General features: G+C 36.4%; 1 protein-coding gene across 1 annotated transcript in view; it reads left to right on the top strand.

The window, feature by feature from the left end:
* Positions 1 to 17,061, top strand: part of LOC140152705 (neurobeachin-like protein 1) — a 65,232-nt gene extending 48,171 nt beyond the window's left edge. Inside the window, exons 34-50 of the mRNA XM_072175167.1 lie at positions 3,487 to 3,610; positions 3,939 to 4,090; positions 4,933 to 5,069; positions 5,466 to 5,669; positions 6,348 to 6,472; positions 7,464 to 7,604; positions 8,333 to 8,463; positions 9,764 to 9,870; positions 10,153 to 10,270; positions 11,374 to 11,588; positions 12,079 to 12,171; positions 12,567 to 12,676; positions 13,432 to 13,699; positions 14,704 to 14,820; positions 15,514 to 15,681; positions 16,214 to 16,362; positions 16,908 to 17,061. Coding sequence (XP_072031268.1) covers positions 3,487 to 3,610; positions 3,939 to 4,090; positions 4,933 to 5,069; positions 5,466 to 5,669; positions 6,348 to 6,472; positions 7,464 to 7,604; positions 8,333 to 8,463; positions 9,764 to 9,870; positions 10,153 to 10,270; positions 11,374 to 11,588; positions 12,079 to 12,171; positions 12,567 to 12,676; positions 13,432 to 13,699; positions 14,704 to 14,820; positions 15,514 to 15,681; positions 16,214 to 16,362; positions 16,908 to 17,061 — 2,513 coding nt within the window. The remainder of the gene's footprint in view (positions 1 to 3,486; positions 3,611 to 3,938; positions 4,091 to 4,932; positions 5,070 to 5,465; positions 5,670 to 6,347; positions 6,473 to 7,463; positions 7,605 to 8,332; positions 8,464 to 9,763; positions 9,871 to 10,152; positions 10,271 to 11,373; positions 11,589 to 12,078; positions 12,172 to 12,566; positions 12,677 to 13,431; positions 13,700 to 14,703; positions 14,821 to 15,513; positions 15,682 to 16,213; positions 16,363 to 16,907) is intronic.
* Positions 17,062 to 17,276: the final 215 nt, after the last annotated feature.

Here is a 17,276-nt window from a genome sequence, read left to right on the forward strand (position 1 = left end):
ACATGATCAAATTTACTTGTACAAAACCTTTTTAGTCCCTCTGTAAGTGCCAAAATTCACAAGTATATTGCAGCAATTTTGTTTTTAATCTAAAGTGTATGCTTTAAAAGGGCATTTCGTGATCCACAGCATCATCCCCCCACTTTTCTCAAAAAAAGTTGAGATTTTTATATCACTGGAAACCTGTGGCTACATAATGTTTATGTACAAAACATTTCTTGCAGATTAATTCGTTTAGCAAAGATATCGTGAATTTGAATTTCGTTCTGGTATACCAGAACGAAATTACAACACATTGTCTATGGAGCAGTGTAATACACATAATCATGCATAACTCGCAAACGCAAAATCGGAATCAACTGAAATTTTGGGAATAAGATTTTTTTGTGGATATCCACTGAAAAATGTCATAAAAAGAGGATGCTAGGATCACAAAATACTCCTTTAAAAGATATTTTTGTTTCTTGATATATATAAACTTGAAAAATCAAAATCTATGCATTGCTGTAAACCTGATGTACATATTTAATCAATAAAATTTTCTCAAGTTTTTCAAGTCTCGAGGAATTTAGCATGACATTTTTGAAATCCAGTTATACAGAGCAAGCAGTGATTAAATTCTTGTATTTCTTAATTTGTTTGAATTTTTGCATCAAATGTATAAAGCATGATTTGCTATAGTGTCAACTTTTTGATTGTATCTTCAAAGAATTCACTCTATACATGTTTATGGGATCGGATAGCCATGTTTGCACAGTATTTTTGTAGACCTGAGAGCACATCAGGTACACCATATTGCATTCTGAATACAAGGAATATCCTTCTGATATCAAATTATTTTGAATTTTTTTTTTAAATTTGTGATATAATACAAATTTGATGACAAATTATTAAAAATAATATTTTTGACATTTAACAATCGTCAAAGTAAACTTGATAAATCTAATGATAATGTACTTAAGTGTGTGTAGCTGGGATGAAAAGCCATCAATCATGTAAAAATTTTGACCTTTCATATTGAAGATATACATATTTCCCCCCAAAAGACCTAATAAAGGACATTCCTCAAATTCAGAATGCAATTTGGTGTATCTGATGTGCTCTCAGGTCCCACAAAAAATACTGTGCAAAGGTTGACCGACACCTTAATTGTTTACAATTCTCAATGTTGCATAACAATGTCACAAAATATTTTTATAAGTTATGTAATTATGTTTGACAGAATCCTGGTAAGTTAGATATAAAAAAATAATATTAATAATAATTCCTCTAAAGAGTCTTTGTTTGTTTGTTTGCATTTAACGATAACATCATTTCAGTGGTCATGTATGCATTCCCAAACTGTCAAATCATTTTTATTAGCAGTCATAATTGACATTTCAAAGTAATAAAGGGGCCATTTTGTTAGGACATCATTAACATCATCAATATTTTCTTTTGATATTAGACAAATTGTTACTCCCATAGTGAAATAAGTTGTCTTTCTGCTCTTTGAGGATACAAAAATATATATACCTGGATAGGTCCATGGTAGAGACATTTATTAGTGCCTGATGATCGCCAGTGTGAGCTGGCGTAAAACTTAGAGTAGCACAACATAAATGAAGTAGTGCACTAAACCAAATATTGTATATTTTAGCTCTACTTGTTAAGAGTTTTGAGCACTTTTCTGTCTGTTAATAACAAACTTTTATTGTATACCTAGATATACACATTTCAAGTACTAGACAATACAAAAATGGGCCATTCGAGTTGAAATCATATGGAAGATGTGACCAAAATCCTCCACACAAAGAGTGTGAATTTCAAATGGGGTTACCAGAATTGATGGTTATAAAGACTTACCAAGGAATGGTCATATAGATTGTTGAGAATGTTTTATTGGAAAGAAAATTTGTGCATGTTTGATTGACTTATGCCTCTCTGTACTTCCATCTGTTTCATAATTTATAAGCATGATTTTCTAATCGCATAGATTCTTATCTTAAGTTCTATTTTGTATAATTTAGAGTAACATGTTTGTTTTTCTTCCATAGAGTAGCCATAAGCCATAGCATGAAAACAATTAAAAATTTAATCCCTATTTTTAATTCTATTTTCCCCCTTGCCGCGCATATAATTTGCTTGTACAAAAAGGTGCAGTGAAGTTTGCAATATTATGTTTCATGATGATGATTTTAATGTAATCTTTTGTTGTATTGAGCAAAAGTGCTTTATGTTAAGCAATATGAAATGGAAAGAATATTTTATGCTTGCATGTCATGTGATGGTATAAAATCGTAGCATGACAAAATATGAAAACCATAACATTGCTGTCTCTAAAGCCAACGAAATTGTTTGCTTGTCCTCGCTTACTGACCCTAATCTTGAAATTCTGGAAAAAAGTTTTTACTATAAGAATGAATACCGACTTGAATTTTGGACATTTGATGAATTATACAATAGAAAAATAACCCAATACACACTGATTTATGTTTGTTATGAAGCTAAGGAGGCTATGAACATTAAAAAAAAACACTGAGACTTAAAAAATTCTTATTCTAACCAATGGAGCTTGTCTTTCACAGAGAGTATGAGGAAAAGCAAACAATTTTTAGTCTAACCTTTCAGAGTTGCGGATGTTTGTGCCATTATTGCTGCAATGTCTCTTAATCTACTAATAAAATGCCAGTTTCAAGCTCTGGTTCAATCAGGATGACTTCTATAAAATGTCATGATAATGTGAAAGAATAACGATGCAAGAGTTTAAATCGGACTATTTGACAACTTCCTGGGTTGATGACTGACAAACTTATGTGTCAAAAAAGTGTCAAACTTGCTACCAGAATCTGGTAGTCTGAGACTCTGCAGTTGTGTCCAAATTGACCATGCTTGTTTTGAACACATATTTTTAGAACTTCAGAGCGCAGTCCTGTAACAACTGCACATGTGCGATAGATAGTCGTGATTTGGGGCACAACTAGAGTCGCGCTGGATTATTTTCATGAGTCTGACATGATTCGAACAGCAAGTTCTTCAGTCATCACTACAAGCAGAACATAATACATGTAGGCGCAGTGTAGACAATAAGGGATTCTTTTAGACTTTAAAAGTCCACCTTTTGGTGATATCACACCTACACGTAGAAAGTTCACAAATGAAAAAAAAAGCAAATTTTGCATAAAAAGCCCACTGTTTTGGATTTGTTGCACAAACAAACTTCCCTTAATACATACATAAACACCCTTTTGGGTGCTCTTTTCGTAAATCAGCACCCCCTTAAATCTTGTCTATGCCCTTTCCTGAGAATGATAATTTTAACTTCATCATCATTGTGAAAAAGGGGCATTTTCAATCTTCATGGTTCAAGATAGAGGCTTCACACATTGACACCAATCACTGCAGTCTTCCTTCCACACATTTATCGCACCCTTTCACTCATCACCATTTCCATTCTTTGTTTTGCCTCCACAGCGACACATAAAAGTAGTTCCACTCTTTCCACAGGGCCTGCATTGCAAGAATCTGACACCCTCCCTCTGGCAGTTGCTAAGGAAGCAAGAGTTAGTGACATGGAACTGATGGATGATAGGCTTGGTGATGAAGAGTGGAACATTGATAGTGTGGAAAAGTGAGTTATTCATTATTTTGGTTAGGCCAAAAAAAAAAAAGGTTTGTCTCAAAGCTCACGAGTGGTTTGAAAACAAATGCGAAATGCGATTTTTTTATAATATTTTTTATTCCCGACTTTTTTTTATGGTATTTTGAGAAAAAAAGTCTGTGGTTTCATTAAGTGAGAGGTCATAAAAATGAATACTGCAGTTTCTGTAGCATTTTGTTTGTGTTTGTGTCATACATTAACTCAATAGCATGCATGAAACGTGGTGTTAGTCACATCCAGTTCATTTTACCATGTGTAGTACATAAATTTATTCTATGTTTTATTTATCCTTCATTAGCCCTGGTGAGGAGCCTGGTACACCTTCTAAAGAGAAGCAGGTAGTATGTGAGGAATGCCAACTGATTACCTTAGTAGATGTCATACCAGGCAGACTAGAGGTTACTACTACACATGTCTACTTCTATGATACAACTCCAGATAAGGAAGAAGGTAAGGTTAGAAATGATTAGGACAGTTTTCTTTAGAACAAAACCAAGCTTTATGATTATTGTACTAAAATGCAGTAAACCTTTGACGAGCGCGTATTGTAAGGATACATCGCGTATTTACTGTGTTGCACGCACTTGTCTCTGATTGGCTGCTGAGGCGATCTGTTGTTGCCGAGTGGAAATTTATGAATGAACTGTGCGCCGTACGCGTTGTGCCGAATTTGCAACATCACGGTAGTCACGCTCGTCAAAGGTTTGCTGCATTTTAGTATGGTTTGTCCATTTTGGATGACAGCTATCTTTAGAATTATGATGGATGATTCTTAACTCTGATTGGACAAATTCCAACTGTAAAGAGGTACCATCAGCCGAGAGGATCATACACATGACTTAGACTGAAGATACTTGTCATCCAAGATAAGTGAAATCATCAATCTTGAGTCAAAGTTTGGTTTTGTTCATTAGAAATCTTTTCTTATTATCTACCAACAAATCTGATGAATCTATTCAGTGAAGCATATAAATGGTATATAAAATATGTGAGCTTTTGATATTTTGTACTAGTTGTAGGTTTCATTAGAAATTTGTAACTATTGCCAATTATCAAGGGATGTAATGAAATAAGGTATCTATGCCATTTGTTTGCCCTCTGCAGTCAATATCTTGTGTATCTGCACAGATAAGTGTCAACTGAACATCCATGGTTGTGGGAGCCATTTAGCTTGACATTATGATAACAAGAAATGAGATTTAAAATGTAATTCTAAGTCCAACAGTAGCTGGATGTTTATTTGTTTAGGTGTTAGTAAACATTGATAATATGTTTTTCTTTTGCATTTATAGGAAGTGGTTATGATTTCAAATGGTCTCTTTCCCACCTGCGTGAGGTCCATCTACGTAGATATAACCTGAGGAGAAGTGCTATTGAGATCTTCATCATCAACCAGACAAATTACTTCATCAACTTCACCAATAAGAAGGTACATTTGTTGTGAAAAATTCCGACAAATTTATGTCTAAAAGCTATTGTGAAAAATGATCCTGATCCAGTCCAGCAACAAATAAGTAACAGAATGAGTGTGTTATCTAAGCTAGGATTTGTTGCATGAACAATGTAATATTTAGCTTTTAAAACCTAGGTGAATGGGTTGTATTCAGCAATTTACTGAACTGAAGCATCAGCATGCAACTATTGTGGCAATGTTACTTTGGAAATTTATGTAAATCATACAATTCAGACAATTCATAAAGTGCATTTTCATTATACTCAACTGCGTGTACATTTCTTTATGTCAATTTGTAATGTTATGATACCTACTACATAATAACATTGAACGTGTTATTTGTTATTTCCATCCTTGCATTTTTTATCACAGATCAGAAATCAGACCTACCGCCGTATCCTAGGTTTGAGGCCTCCCAATCTGTACTGGACTGGTGCCAAATCACCAGCTGAATTACTCAAGGCCTCTGGACTTACACAGAAATGGGTCAACAGAGAAATCACTAACTTTGACTACTTGATGCAGCTCAACACCATTGCAGGACGGACATACAATGACCTGAGTCAATACCCAGTGGTAAGATTGGTGACAGCTGTGGACATACTTCTCTGACAAATGTTTTATTTTCATGCTTTTCTTGGTTAAGTCAGAAATTTGAATATGTAAGGCCACAAAAACATTTTTGACATATAGTGCTTCATGTGTAGATCATTGATGCTGGGAATAAAACAGATGCTCTATAACCTGTGAAGAATTTATACCCCTAAAATATCCCGAGGTGTATTGTTTACTAGTTACTCAAACATGCAATACACTGGCCATCCAACAATGCCTTGTCTTTTCTTTATGTTCTGATCAAGTTTATGAAACTAAAAAACTTGCTACTTCAAGTCATTGATTGATAATATTATCATTTTGATGTGTATCTTGGGGATTGCCAAATCTGTGCAGATTATTTAATCAGTATAATCCTGCTTTTAAACTAAATAGGACTTGCACAATTAGTGTAAACCAATGAAATAACATACCATAATCCAGATAGCGATGGTTATTTCAAAGTGTAGATGACTAGGGTTCTCCACCTCATTAGAGCTGCACATCTGAATAATGCTAAGATCTTGGGCCCAAGAGGTCAGCAACTTTCTATAAAGCTCAGTGATCATATGTAATAGCACTTGGCTTGTTACTTGCCTGTACTAGCCTGGTTATGTCATCTGTCATTCTCATTGTTGTTTCATTGTCATTTTGTTCTAGTTCCCATGGATATTAACGGACTATAGCTGTGAGACATTAGACCTTGATGATCCCAGTGTGTTCCGTGATTTGTCTAAGCCGGTTGGTGTTATCAACCCAAAGCATGTGGAGGAGGTTCAGACAAAGTAAGTGTGAGATCAAATTTGCTTTGTTAATCACAAGCAAATACTGCCTTTTACTTCTGGATAATAAAGTTGATTTTGTGCAATTTGTATAAAAGGATATGTTTTAATGAGTATCAACCATGCAAAATGCTCTGTAAATTAAAAAGATCATGGTCAGTGATGAATCTTATGGATTGATTATACAAATTGATCTCTGCTCACTTCAGTTGAGGCTTTGCAATTTCACTTCATGTAATCTTTTTGAATGTATACAACTTCTCAAATTACACCAAACTTAATTCAATTGTTAACTTCCTAATCTTTCTGAATTGTTTTTATATCATACTGCAACTAAATCATCACATTGTGCTATTCCAGTTGATATCCATACACCTCCTATGGAAGACATGACCTTGATCTGCCACAAATGGAATGTAAATTTCAAATGGAGTCACCTATTTAGGTAACCCCATTTGAAATTCACACTCCCTGTGTGGAAGATTAAGATCATGTCTTCTGTAGGGGGTTTGGATTTCAACTAGAATAGTCCATTCTTATCAATTTGATTGTGATTAATTGTGCTCAAGTTATGGCCACTCCATGAACGAAAGAGATAACAGACAAACTTTAAACGCTCAAAGTCTCAGTGTCACCTGATAATGAGGGTCAATTGTTCCATGAAATGCGATAAGTGAAACTGCTATGCACGGACCACATATTTTTACGGTCTTTCGCGTAAACACAAAGACACACAAAGTTCTATTGCGTATACACGATGGCACGCAACGCTGGTGTGATTGTTAAACACGGCACGATGGAACAATCAGCCCTCATGAATATGCAAGAATTCACAGCATACAAAACACAGGGACTTTGACTGGTTGCGTATGGTCTGTAGTAGTCTGTGGGCCACTCAATCAGGTGAGGGACTTTCTTTGTTTGAGGTCCTTGATGAGAAAAACAAAAAAACTTTTAATTGTGACTGAAATATTGCTTCCTTGCACAAACACAGGTTTGAGAGTTTTGAGGACCCTGAAGGCATCATAGATAAGTTCCACTATGGCACCCATTATTCCAATGCAGCAGGTGTTATGCATTACTTGGTACGCATGGAGCCATTTGCATCATTACACATTCAGCTACAGAGTGGCAAGTAAGTTGACAGAAATATTTCTTGAAATATTTGATGTACGCAGGCTGAATCATCTTTAAAGGTACCAGTTTGATAGTTGTAGAGGTTCAGATCAAATGTAAGAAGATTAAGTCATATTTACAAATTGGGTGTATTTTGAGGTCACATTAATATTCGAAAAGAGGCAATAATATAATAATCTGGATTCAATAATCTGGATTCAATAATCAACCACATGAGAGAAAATAGAACTCCTAAATCTTGATTATTTTTAAACAATTAGAAATTTATCTAAAAAAAAAGTGGCTAGCGTCAACACTAATATATTACATTAGAAAAACATTACTATAATCTAAATATGATCATCAGACATTATGATGGTAATATCTATAATAGAAATGTCATTTGATTGAACACAGCTTCCAACAGCATGACCATCCTCTGCGCACACTGGGCCTGTGTGTGCATAGCACGGAAGTGAATCTGACCATGCTAACTCACTTGTGATTGGTTAGTATTTTCAGTAAGTATTCAAGGTCATGCATTCGCATTGCATTTTGAAATACTATCGTGGTCGGATCACGGACAACTATTGGAAGCTGTATTCATTCAAATAAAATTTTACTGCAGAGTGATCTTAAGTGATAAGATAATTGAATTATAAACATTGTCTGGTGCAACAACAAAACAATCTCTTAACACTTAATTTGTAGCGTAAAATAATTGTACATAATATTTGTTGTCAATAGATTTGATTGTGCAGACAGACAGTTCAATTCCATCCCGTCGCTATGGGATACCCTGATGGAGAACCCAAATGATGTTAAGGAGCTCATCCCAGAATTCTTCTACCTTCCTGAGTTTCTGGTCAATATGAATGGTAAGAGAACACTAGGATCCAAAACATGCTCATCTATCAGCGCGCGGATTGTTAACCCCAGTACATTTGTATATTCATTGATTGACCTTTGAACACATGGGGTACAAAAATTCATGCTCCACTTGAGGTCAAATATTGAGGTATGATCCTTGAATGGATGTTCTTGAACTCTGCCACTGCAGGTGAGTCCATTATAACTATTCTAGTTGAAATCCATATACCCCCTATGGAAGACATTACCTTAATCTCCCACAAAGGGGGTGTAGATTTTAAATGGAATCACCTTTCAAACCTGATGTGTGGAAGATTAAGGTCATATCTTACATAGGGGTGTATAAATTTCAACTGGAATAGCCCATTTTGGCTGCTAGTGGAACAAGTGACAGTGAGGGTAGTTGCTGTCATGAAGTGGTTCCAGATTAAAACTTTTTCACTAAAGATCCAATGCTTCCAACCAGATAGATTACTTTTATTATTTATTTAGCCAGCTGTTAAAGTGCCACATAGTAAGGAAGTGATTAATAAAGGTGCCACCTAGTGAGGTCATGATTTATAGTTTGATCAGCTCGTAAGCAGTGGGAATTGTTGGGCTTTTAGCAGAAAGTAGACTTAAGTATAATAGGACTTCTTTTAATAATTTGTGATGTTTCTGTCAAGATGTCACAAGACAATTCTCAAAATAAAATATATTTATATTAATCTACAATGTTATAAGGCCCACCAATTAGGAGCTGATCAAAGTCAAACTTTAATTAGGTTGTGATTAGGGGTATGTCATTCTGTGAATTAAGGTCAAACATGGTCATGCTTTATGTCCATGGAACCTGCTCATTTCTGATCAGGTGTATTATCAGCATAAGTATTAACAATAAAAGTGTTCTGTAGACCTACCAGCTATTTCGATTTTTAAAAATCTCCTAACTAAATCAGCAAAAAATGCCAAAAACAGTTAGCAGTATTTGATTTAAGATTATGAAAAATAGTCCATGTACATGTGTAATGAAATAGCTGAAATTGCTACAAATGACACTGGCTTGTTATGTGTGCCCCATGTTTCTTTTGACACATGGACATCCCTAGTCCTGAATGTGAATCAAGTCAGGTAATCATCTTATTGCTAATCAAGCATTATAAATTTTTTTTCTAAAATCTTTGTTTATGATGATTAAACTGGTGATCACTATAAAGAGTTAGGTGCATCACGCAGGGGATGTCATGGAAGGTGCATAAGGGTACAAAGATGGAAAAGATATCTGTTGATTAAATCTGATATTTTTTGCACCTGATTATATTTTTACAGAGTTTGACTTGGGAAAATTACAAACTGGTGAACAGGTGGACCATGTACAGCTACCAAAATGGGCATCCAGTCCAGAAGACTTCATCTACAAACACAGACAGGCATTGGTAAGGATAACAATTGTATAATACAGGCAAAGTGAGCAAAGGAATTAATTTTCAGTACTGTTGTGTGAGAAATGGACATATTTGTTTTCCAATTTTCAAGAATCAGGTTATGAATTGTAAGTGATTCTACTTTACATCAGTAACTTATTAATAATGACTTGATTTATGTATAAGCGAAAAAGTGGGTCCACTTACTTGTTGGATTCCCTGTACTTTAATGTTGACTTTGAGACAGATATCGTTAATTTATTTGATTGGTGTCTGCTTATATCCATGCTATAGGAAAGTGAGCATGTTTCATCCACTATACATGATTGGATAGATCTGATATTTGGATACAAACAGAAAGGAGAGGCTGCTGTGGAAGCAATGAATGTATTCTATTACTGTACATATGAAGGTAAGAACTAGAATCCCGGTCAACCCAAGAAAGGCTCTTACGAAGCTTATTTCTATTGGGGTCCATTAGAGGTTGGATACAGATATCAGAACCGGGAACCCTTCTCTTTAAAAACATCTCTCACACTTTAACGTGCACAGGGATGACTCTTCCTTACATAAGACCAAATGCTTCCAAGCCATGAGACACTGCACATGCACTATATATTCCTGCAATTATGTTCTGTACTACTTCTGGATTAGAGATATAACACTAACCTTGCAAGTAACTGAATATAAATGCAGGATTCTTGATCTTCTAGGAACATTTTGCGCCCGATGTGACAGTGATGTTAACGCATTGAAGCAGCTGTTTTGTGAGCGCTTCTATGCAGCATCTTTAACAATAAACAATAAACAGAATTTATATAGTGCCTTAGCTTAAGTGAGTGCATGTGGACACCAGCGCTTTGAGCGAATGTTTAGCGATTTGAAGCTGTGCCTAATGAAATTCACTGTCATATCACGGCAAAAAAAGGTATAGATATTTTTGGGAGACAAAGAGAATTCTCACCTAAGGCAAGCCTAAGGCTTAAGCTACTGCAGATTGTATTCTCTGGACTGATATAGCAGCACCTTAGCCCACTCAGCCCTCTATCCATTTTTGAAGTGTGGTTTTGAGGAACAAACATTGTCTACTGCATTATGTCATTGTTGGGGTCTATCAAGTCAAACACCATCCAAAGTATAAAAAAGACTTACTGCATGCGCATTGTGTGGGCTCTTCTGTATTGCCAGCTACCTTGTGTAATGTGATCTGGTCCAATCAGGCCATGTCAATCAGACCCAAGTTGGAAATTGGATAAAAGATTGGCAGAATAAGGAAGCAAGAACAATAAAGAAAAGAATTTTTTTTTATAAAACTTTGCAACCATATGTACTTGGGCATAAGGACTTCAACAATAGCATGCTTGGTTGCAATGTAAGTTGATGATGATAAATCAAATTTCAAAATTGTCTCCTTAGATCAGATTGTGTCACATGTGATGTACCAACATCTCTCAGAGCTCAAGGAATGTATCTTATTTATATACCTAATATTTGATCTCAATTTGACCCCTATAGGTGCTGTGGACTTAGATGCAATCAAGAACCCCATAGAGAGACAAGCAGTAGAAGGAATGATTAACAACTTTGGTCAGACGCCGTGTCAACTACTCAAGGAACCCCACCCAAAGAGAATGTCTCTAGATGATATACACAAGAGGGTTGCTAGGTCACAGAATCATCTTCACAATCTATTTGATCACCTCAATGAACTCAAGGCGTTCTTTGTGGAGGTAAGTTAACATCAAAGAAATTAGATGGGAGAACTACATACATGTAAGGCTTCACAAATCCACCATATTGAATTGACACCAGTTGGAACCAAACAAGTGTACCTCTAATAATTGCCTCAGTGCATTGCAAAGGTTTACATATGTAGTATTAAGTGTATATTATCAGTGCAACACACAAACAAGCAGACACTTAAAATCAAAGTCTGTTGGACAGATAGCAAATCAGTTTAGAAGTGCACTATTTTCCCTTTCATGCGCAACATGCTAAAATGGCATTGTGTGAGATTTTGTGTCCTAATTGTGCCATGCAACATACTATATACGTACATATGTTTACACCAGTTAGACATTTACTTATTTTTGGACATAACTGACATATATAAAACATATGGTGTAGCGACATTAAGAGACTAATGTATAAAAAGCGTGCTATTGAAACATCATTTATCATTGAACATGTTACTTCAATTTTTGTTTTTCTTTTGTTTAGGTGTCTACCTCAGATAATGATCCTCTTGTATATGTAACCGTGCCAAAGAGTCAAGCCAAGTCTTTCATATATCAAGGCATGCCAGATACAATGGTAAGTTAGTTTTGCACACCGATATCTTTGGATGGGAACAGCAATTAGTCCAAAGTCATTAGTCCGAAAAGGGTTCATGTTAGGGTTTGGGGCATTTTATGTTAGGATTAAGGTTATGGATATGGTTGGGGTTGGGCTTTGCATTAGGGTTAGTGATAGAGTTAGGGTAAGTGTTAGGATTAGAGGTATGGTTAGGTCATGGGTTTAGGTTAAGGGTTAAAATGAGAGCTTAGGTTATAGGTTAGGATGAAGTTTAGGGTTAAGGTTATCAAATTATGGATATCAAGAATACGTCTGCTTGTGAGCAGTTAAGCTCCAAAGACCAATAAAGTTACAGTTGCCAATGAGAATTTTACAACATTCAAAATTGTTTAATTGCATAATATTTTTCCCAGGTTACAGTAACAGAGAAAGGATGCCTAGGCGTCCATGGATGGCTGCCTTATGACAAATCTATCTCCAATTATTTCACATTTGAAAGAGATACATCTCTACTTAATGCAAAGTAAGTGTGAAAATCATTTATATTGTAATGGAACACTAAATGGTTTGCTAAACCCAAACACCCTAAACTCCTCAAAATTTAAATTTTCTTATTTGCTTGGAACAAGGATAACTGCTAATCAAGGTTACCAGTGGCAAATGTGAAAGCAATGTAATAAAGACAACATGTGACATTGAACTTGAATGTAGGATAAGAGTATGTTGTAGTTATATTCATGTGGAAGTGAGGTTGTTGAATTTGGAAATCATGGTTATCATGTGAACATGAGCAGTCAATGCTGGGGAGTAGGGATATAATAAAAATCGGAATAAACTAGTTCATGTCTAATGTCAATCAAACTCAAACACAGCCTGTGATTGGTTAGTATCGCATCACAACACTAGTACTAGAGCAGCACAAGGCAGTGATTTCCCTAGCTATACGATACTAACCAAACACAGGCCATGGGGACTTTCATTTACAGGATCATCAGATGCAAACTAGTTTCTTTACTTTGGCTCTTATTATGGCCATTAACACTTACAGAAGGTGCTATTTGCAATGGGTTTTTAATGAGCATGAGCTAGTATGGTCAAACTGGTCATACCTGATAATCTTTGGTAGAGCAGTTGGACTAAAGTTGCACAGAAAATCTGTATAATAGAATTTGTGATTCACATGTTTATTTCTTATAAAAAAATATAGATTACTCAACTCTGATTAGATTGATTGATTGATTTATTATTGAATTCTTTTCCAACCCCACCTTGACACAGAACACGTAAAATGGTCAACGGACCCTTCGCACCAGGAATCAAAATCACACCCTCTCTATTCTGCACGACACATGACTGCAAACTGCTCTTCTCCGGAGGACACTGGGATAATAGCCTCCGTGTCGTCAATGTTGCCAAAGGCAAGATGGTGTCCCATATAGTGAGGCATACAGACATTGTGACGTGTGTGGCGTTGGATAACTGTGGTATGCAGCTCATTACAGGGTCAAGGGATACAACCTGTATGACATGGGACATCAGTTATCAGGTGAGAACAAATGGCAATCAATATATTTTTAATTTGAAATATTATATGGTTATATTATGTTATTTATTCAAAACTTCTTAAGTTATTTAGGATTTGAGTACTTAATCAAATTTAAAAGGTGCCATACTTCACTGCATTCACAGTGTGTTAGTGCATTACGTTAAATTGGCTATAACATTGCATCACATATTTACGCTGCAATTATCATAAATCATTACATGCAGTGGTATGGTGCAGTATAAATATCTTAAATCAAGACATTACAACTGCTGCAACACTGGTTAAAAGTCATAACTGTTTAATTATTTCTTGATAATTTTGCACACTTTTTGCAACAAAGCTTTGGTCAAGGAAAAATTGTTGGCACACTTTGATTGGATTTGGACAGATATCTCCCCTTCCTCCATGTCTCAATGTCATCAACTTCAACTTCATCAATTCATCCAACATTGATGAAGGGAGAGGGGAGTGGAAGTGAAGGGGAATGTCACCAGCTTCAAGTAGTATCAAGATTACCTTGATAATGCCTCCATGGCAGGATTGCAAGAAGGAAACAGGTGTGCCAACTGTTTTCCTAGATTGGAGATTGGACACTTTTGATTATTTTGGGGTCATTTTCTTCTAAAATGTGACATGATCAAGGGGAATGAGTCACATGTCGACCCTGGTCGAAAATGAGTTTTACATGTGATTCTAAAGAGGACATTTAGAGCTTTCAGAAACTGAAAACCCCATGTTGATACAACTTTTCTTTCCGAAATAACATTAATTTATCAATCGCTGAAAACAATAGAAAACAAAAGAATTTTAACACTTTCTTTGCCAATATCTCAAAATCAATGTTAGCGACATCCGACTCATTCCCCTTGATCGTGTCACAAATGTGTATTATGTTGGGTCTATTTATAGAATCGTAACTGCACATCCCCACTCAATCAAACTCTCAACCTGCAAGCCTTGATTAGAGACAAAATTGATTTGATTTTGCTTTGCTTTCCTTTCAGAGTGGTTCTGCTGTTGGTATCAGTAGTAAACCACTACAAACACTATCAGGTCATGATGCAGAGGTTACATGTGCAGTGATCAACTCAGAGTTAGATATGGCTGTGTCAGCCTCAAAGGTAAGTCACAAAGGTTTAGTATCATTCAATAAAACATTGGGCTATTCCAGTTGAAATCTGTACACCCTCTGTAGAAGACATGGCCTTAATCTCCCACACAGGGTGTAGTCTAGATTTCAAATGGGATCACCATTCAGGTAATCTTACTTGAAATTCACCCTCCTTGTGTGGAAGATTAAGGACATGTTGTATTTTTGAGTGACAATGTTGACGCACTTGACTGCAGTAGTATGTTGTGAACAGACAACATTGCCAGTTCCCTAAAATTGTGACCCAGTCTTGTAACATGTGTGGATGTATTTACTACATAAGCGTAGTTGCCGGGGGATGGGGATAAACCCCCCTAATATTTTGCCAGGGGATGGTCCATACAATCATCCCCCAATGTTGATGCCTGTATATGGGTTTTTGACCAAATTAACCCCATATTTGGCCATTTTAACCTAAAAAGTGCTCAATTGTTTGCACTTTGCGCAAATTTGTTCAACTTTTGTACAATATTTCACCAATTTAGCTTCAATATGGCAGATATCTACGCCACTGATTTACTAGGTGATATGGAAAACAGATGGGAAGTAAAAAAAATAGTGAAGTGAAGGCTGCAAGTGCATGAATGTGTCCTGATTTTTTCTGTAATAAACATGTAATTCTGTCCATCCATTCATTTCTATGTTAATATTTCTGTTTCTATAGGATGGAACTGTGATCATCCACACTTTGCTCAAGGGTCATTATGTGAGGACACTACAACCTCCAATGGATAGACCTGGTGTTCCACTCAGCATTCCCTCCATGTGTATATCAGATGAAGGACATATAGCTATACACTGTAGACAACAATTAGGCAACAAAATTAAACAGGTGGGTAGGAAATTACTGTACTTATCATTGTTTGCCCATGCTGCATGTGAAATAAGGCATCCATTGTGCCAAATGTCCATCACTGCATACACTACAAGATTCCTATTGGATACAGGTACACCCCTGCCAAGGTGACTGGTACATTACACACATAGCACTTACACAGTACCAATGCTGCTACTACTGCACAGGACTCACCAGCAGTGGTACTGCACTGGTACTCCCCTGGTATTTCACAGTACCAGCCAAGTACCTTAGCAACGGTCTACCTGTGCAGACAGCCCCAATAGGAATCTTGTCATGTGTGATGGATAAACCAAGGGTTCCACTCAGCATTGCTGCCATGTGTATATCAGATGCAGGACATATAGCTATACAATGTAGACAACAATTGGGCAACAAAATGAACCAGCTCAGTAGAAAATTACTGTACTTAACCATAGTTTGTCCTGTATATCCAAGTATAATTGTTGTTGCATTTCTTGCCCATTTTAAAACATGAAAATTAATGGGTTTTTATTGTTCTTTGTAGGACCACTGTTCACTTCATGTGTATTCCATCAACGGCAAGCTTCTATGTAGTGATTCAGCAGTTGGCACAATAACAGATATGGAGATGAATAGAGAATTCCTACTCACTGGTGATGACAAGGGCTTCCTGGTTGTCAGGCAAATATTTGGGTAAGTTGAGTCAGTTTATTTGTGTCAATCACTTTATCTCCCTCCCTCCTCTCTTTGTCCCTCTCTTCCTATCCTCTGCCTCTCACTGGCCAGTTCCTCCCTGTCCTCCACATTTTCATGTGCCTCTCTCTCTCACTCTTCTCTCCCTCTCTCACTCCTATCTCCCTCTCCCACTCTCACTCCTTGTTCTTTCCTTCCTTCCTTCCCTCCCTCTCTCATTGTTCTCTTCCTCCTACCTTTTCTCACTCACTATCTTCTCTGTCCCTCTCTTGTCCTTCCCTCTCGCTTTCTCACTGTCCTATCTTCCCCTTCTTCTCCCCACTGTCCCTTTCTTTACCAGTCTTTCTATCTCCTTCTCTCCTCTATTCTACTTCTCCTCCCTCCGTCTCTCTTGTAGCATCCTTTACTTTGTGTATAGGATTACAGATAGTTGTTTCAAAACCAGTGCTATAAAAATGATAATTAGGCCTGTATTTTCCAAATAAATGAAATGATTATTGCTTGCAGTATTACTTTACACATCTTAACTTTTGTATTTTTTTCAGTTTGAAAGAACTAAGTACTTTGCCATTGCATCTACCCATCCACTGTGTGTCAGTAGTGCCTACACGTAGCCAAGTCTTGGTTGGTCTGAGAGATGGCAAACTTATCATTGTCAATCTAGATAGAACACCAGAGGCTAAGAAATTACTTGGGTAAGTTGTGAGACCATTGTATTGTGATTAAAGCACCAGTTTGTGTTGCCTTTGTGTTTACCTACACTTAGCAACTTGAACTAAGAATGTCTGGATGGTGGGTATCCATGTAAGGGAGAAATATCATGAGTTGTGATAAATAAGACTATCCACTTTTCATAATGAGTTGCTGTTGATGGTGTATATGTATCGCTATCATTGTATGCTCTATTATCGTTG

Source organism: Amphiura filiformis, chromosome 5 (genome assembly GCF_039555335.1).
Source record: "Amphiura filiformis chromosome 5, Afil_fr2py, whole genome shotgun sequence".
Classification (NCBI taxonomy): domain Eukaryota; kingdom Metazoa; phylum Echinodermata; class Ophiuroidea; order Amphilepidida; family Amphiuridae; genus Amphiura; species Amphiura filiformis.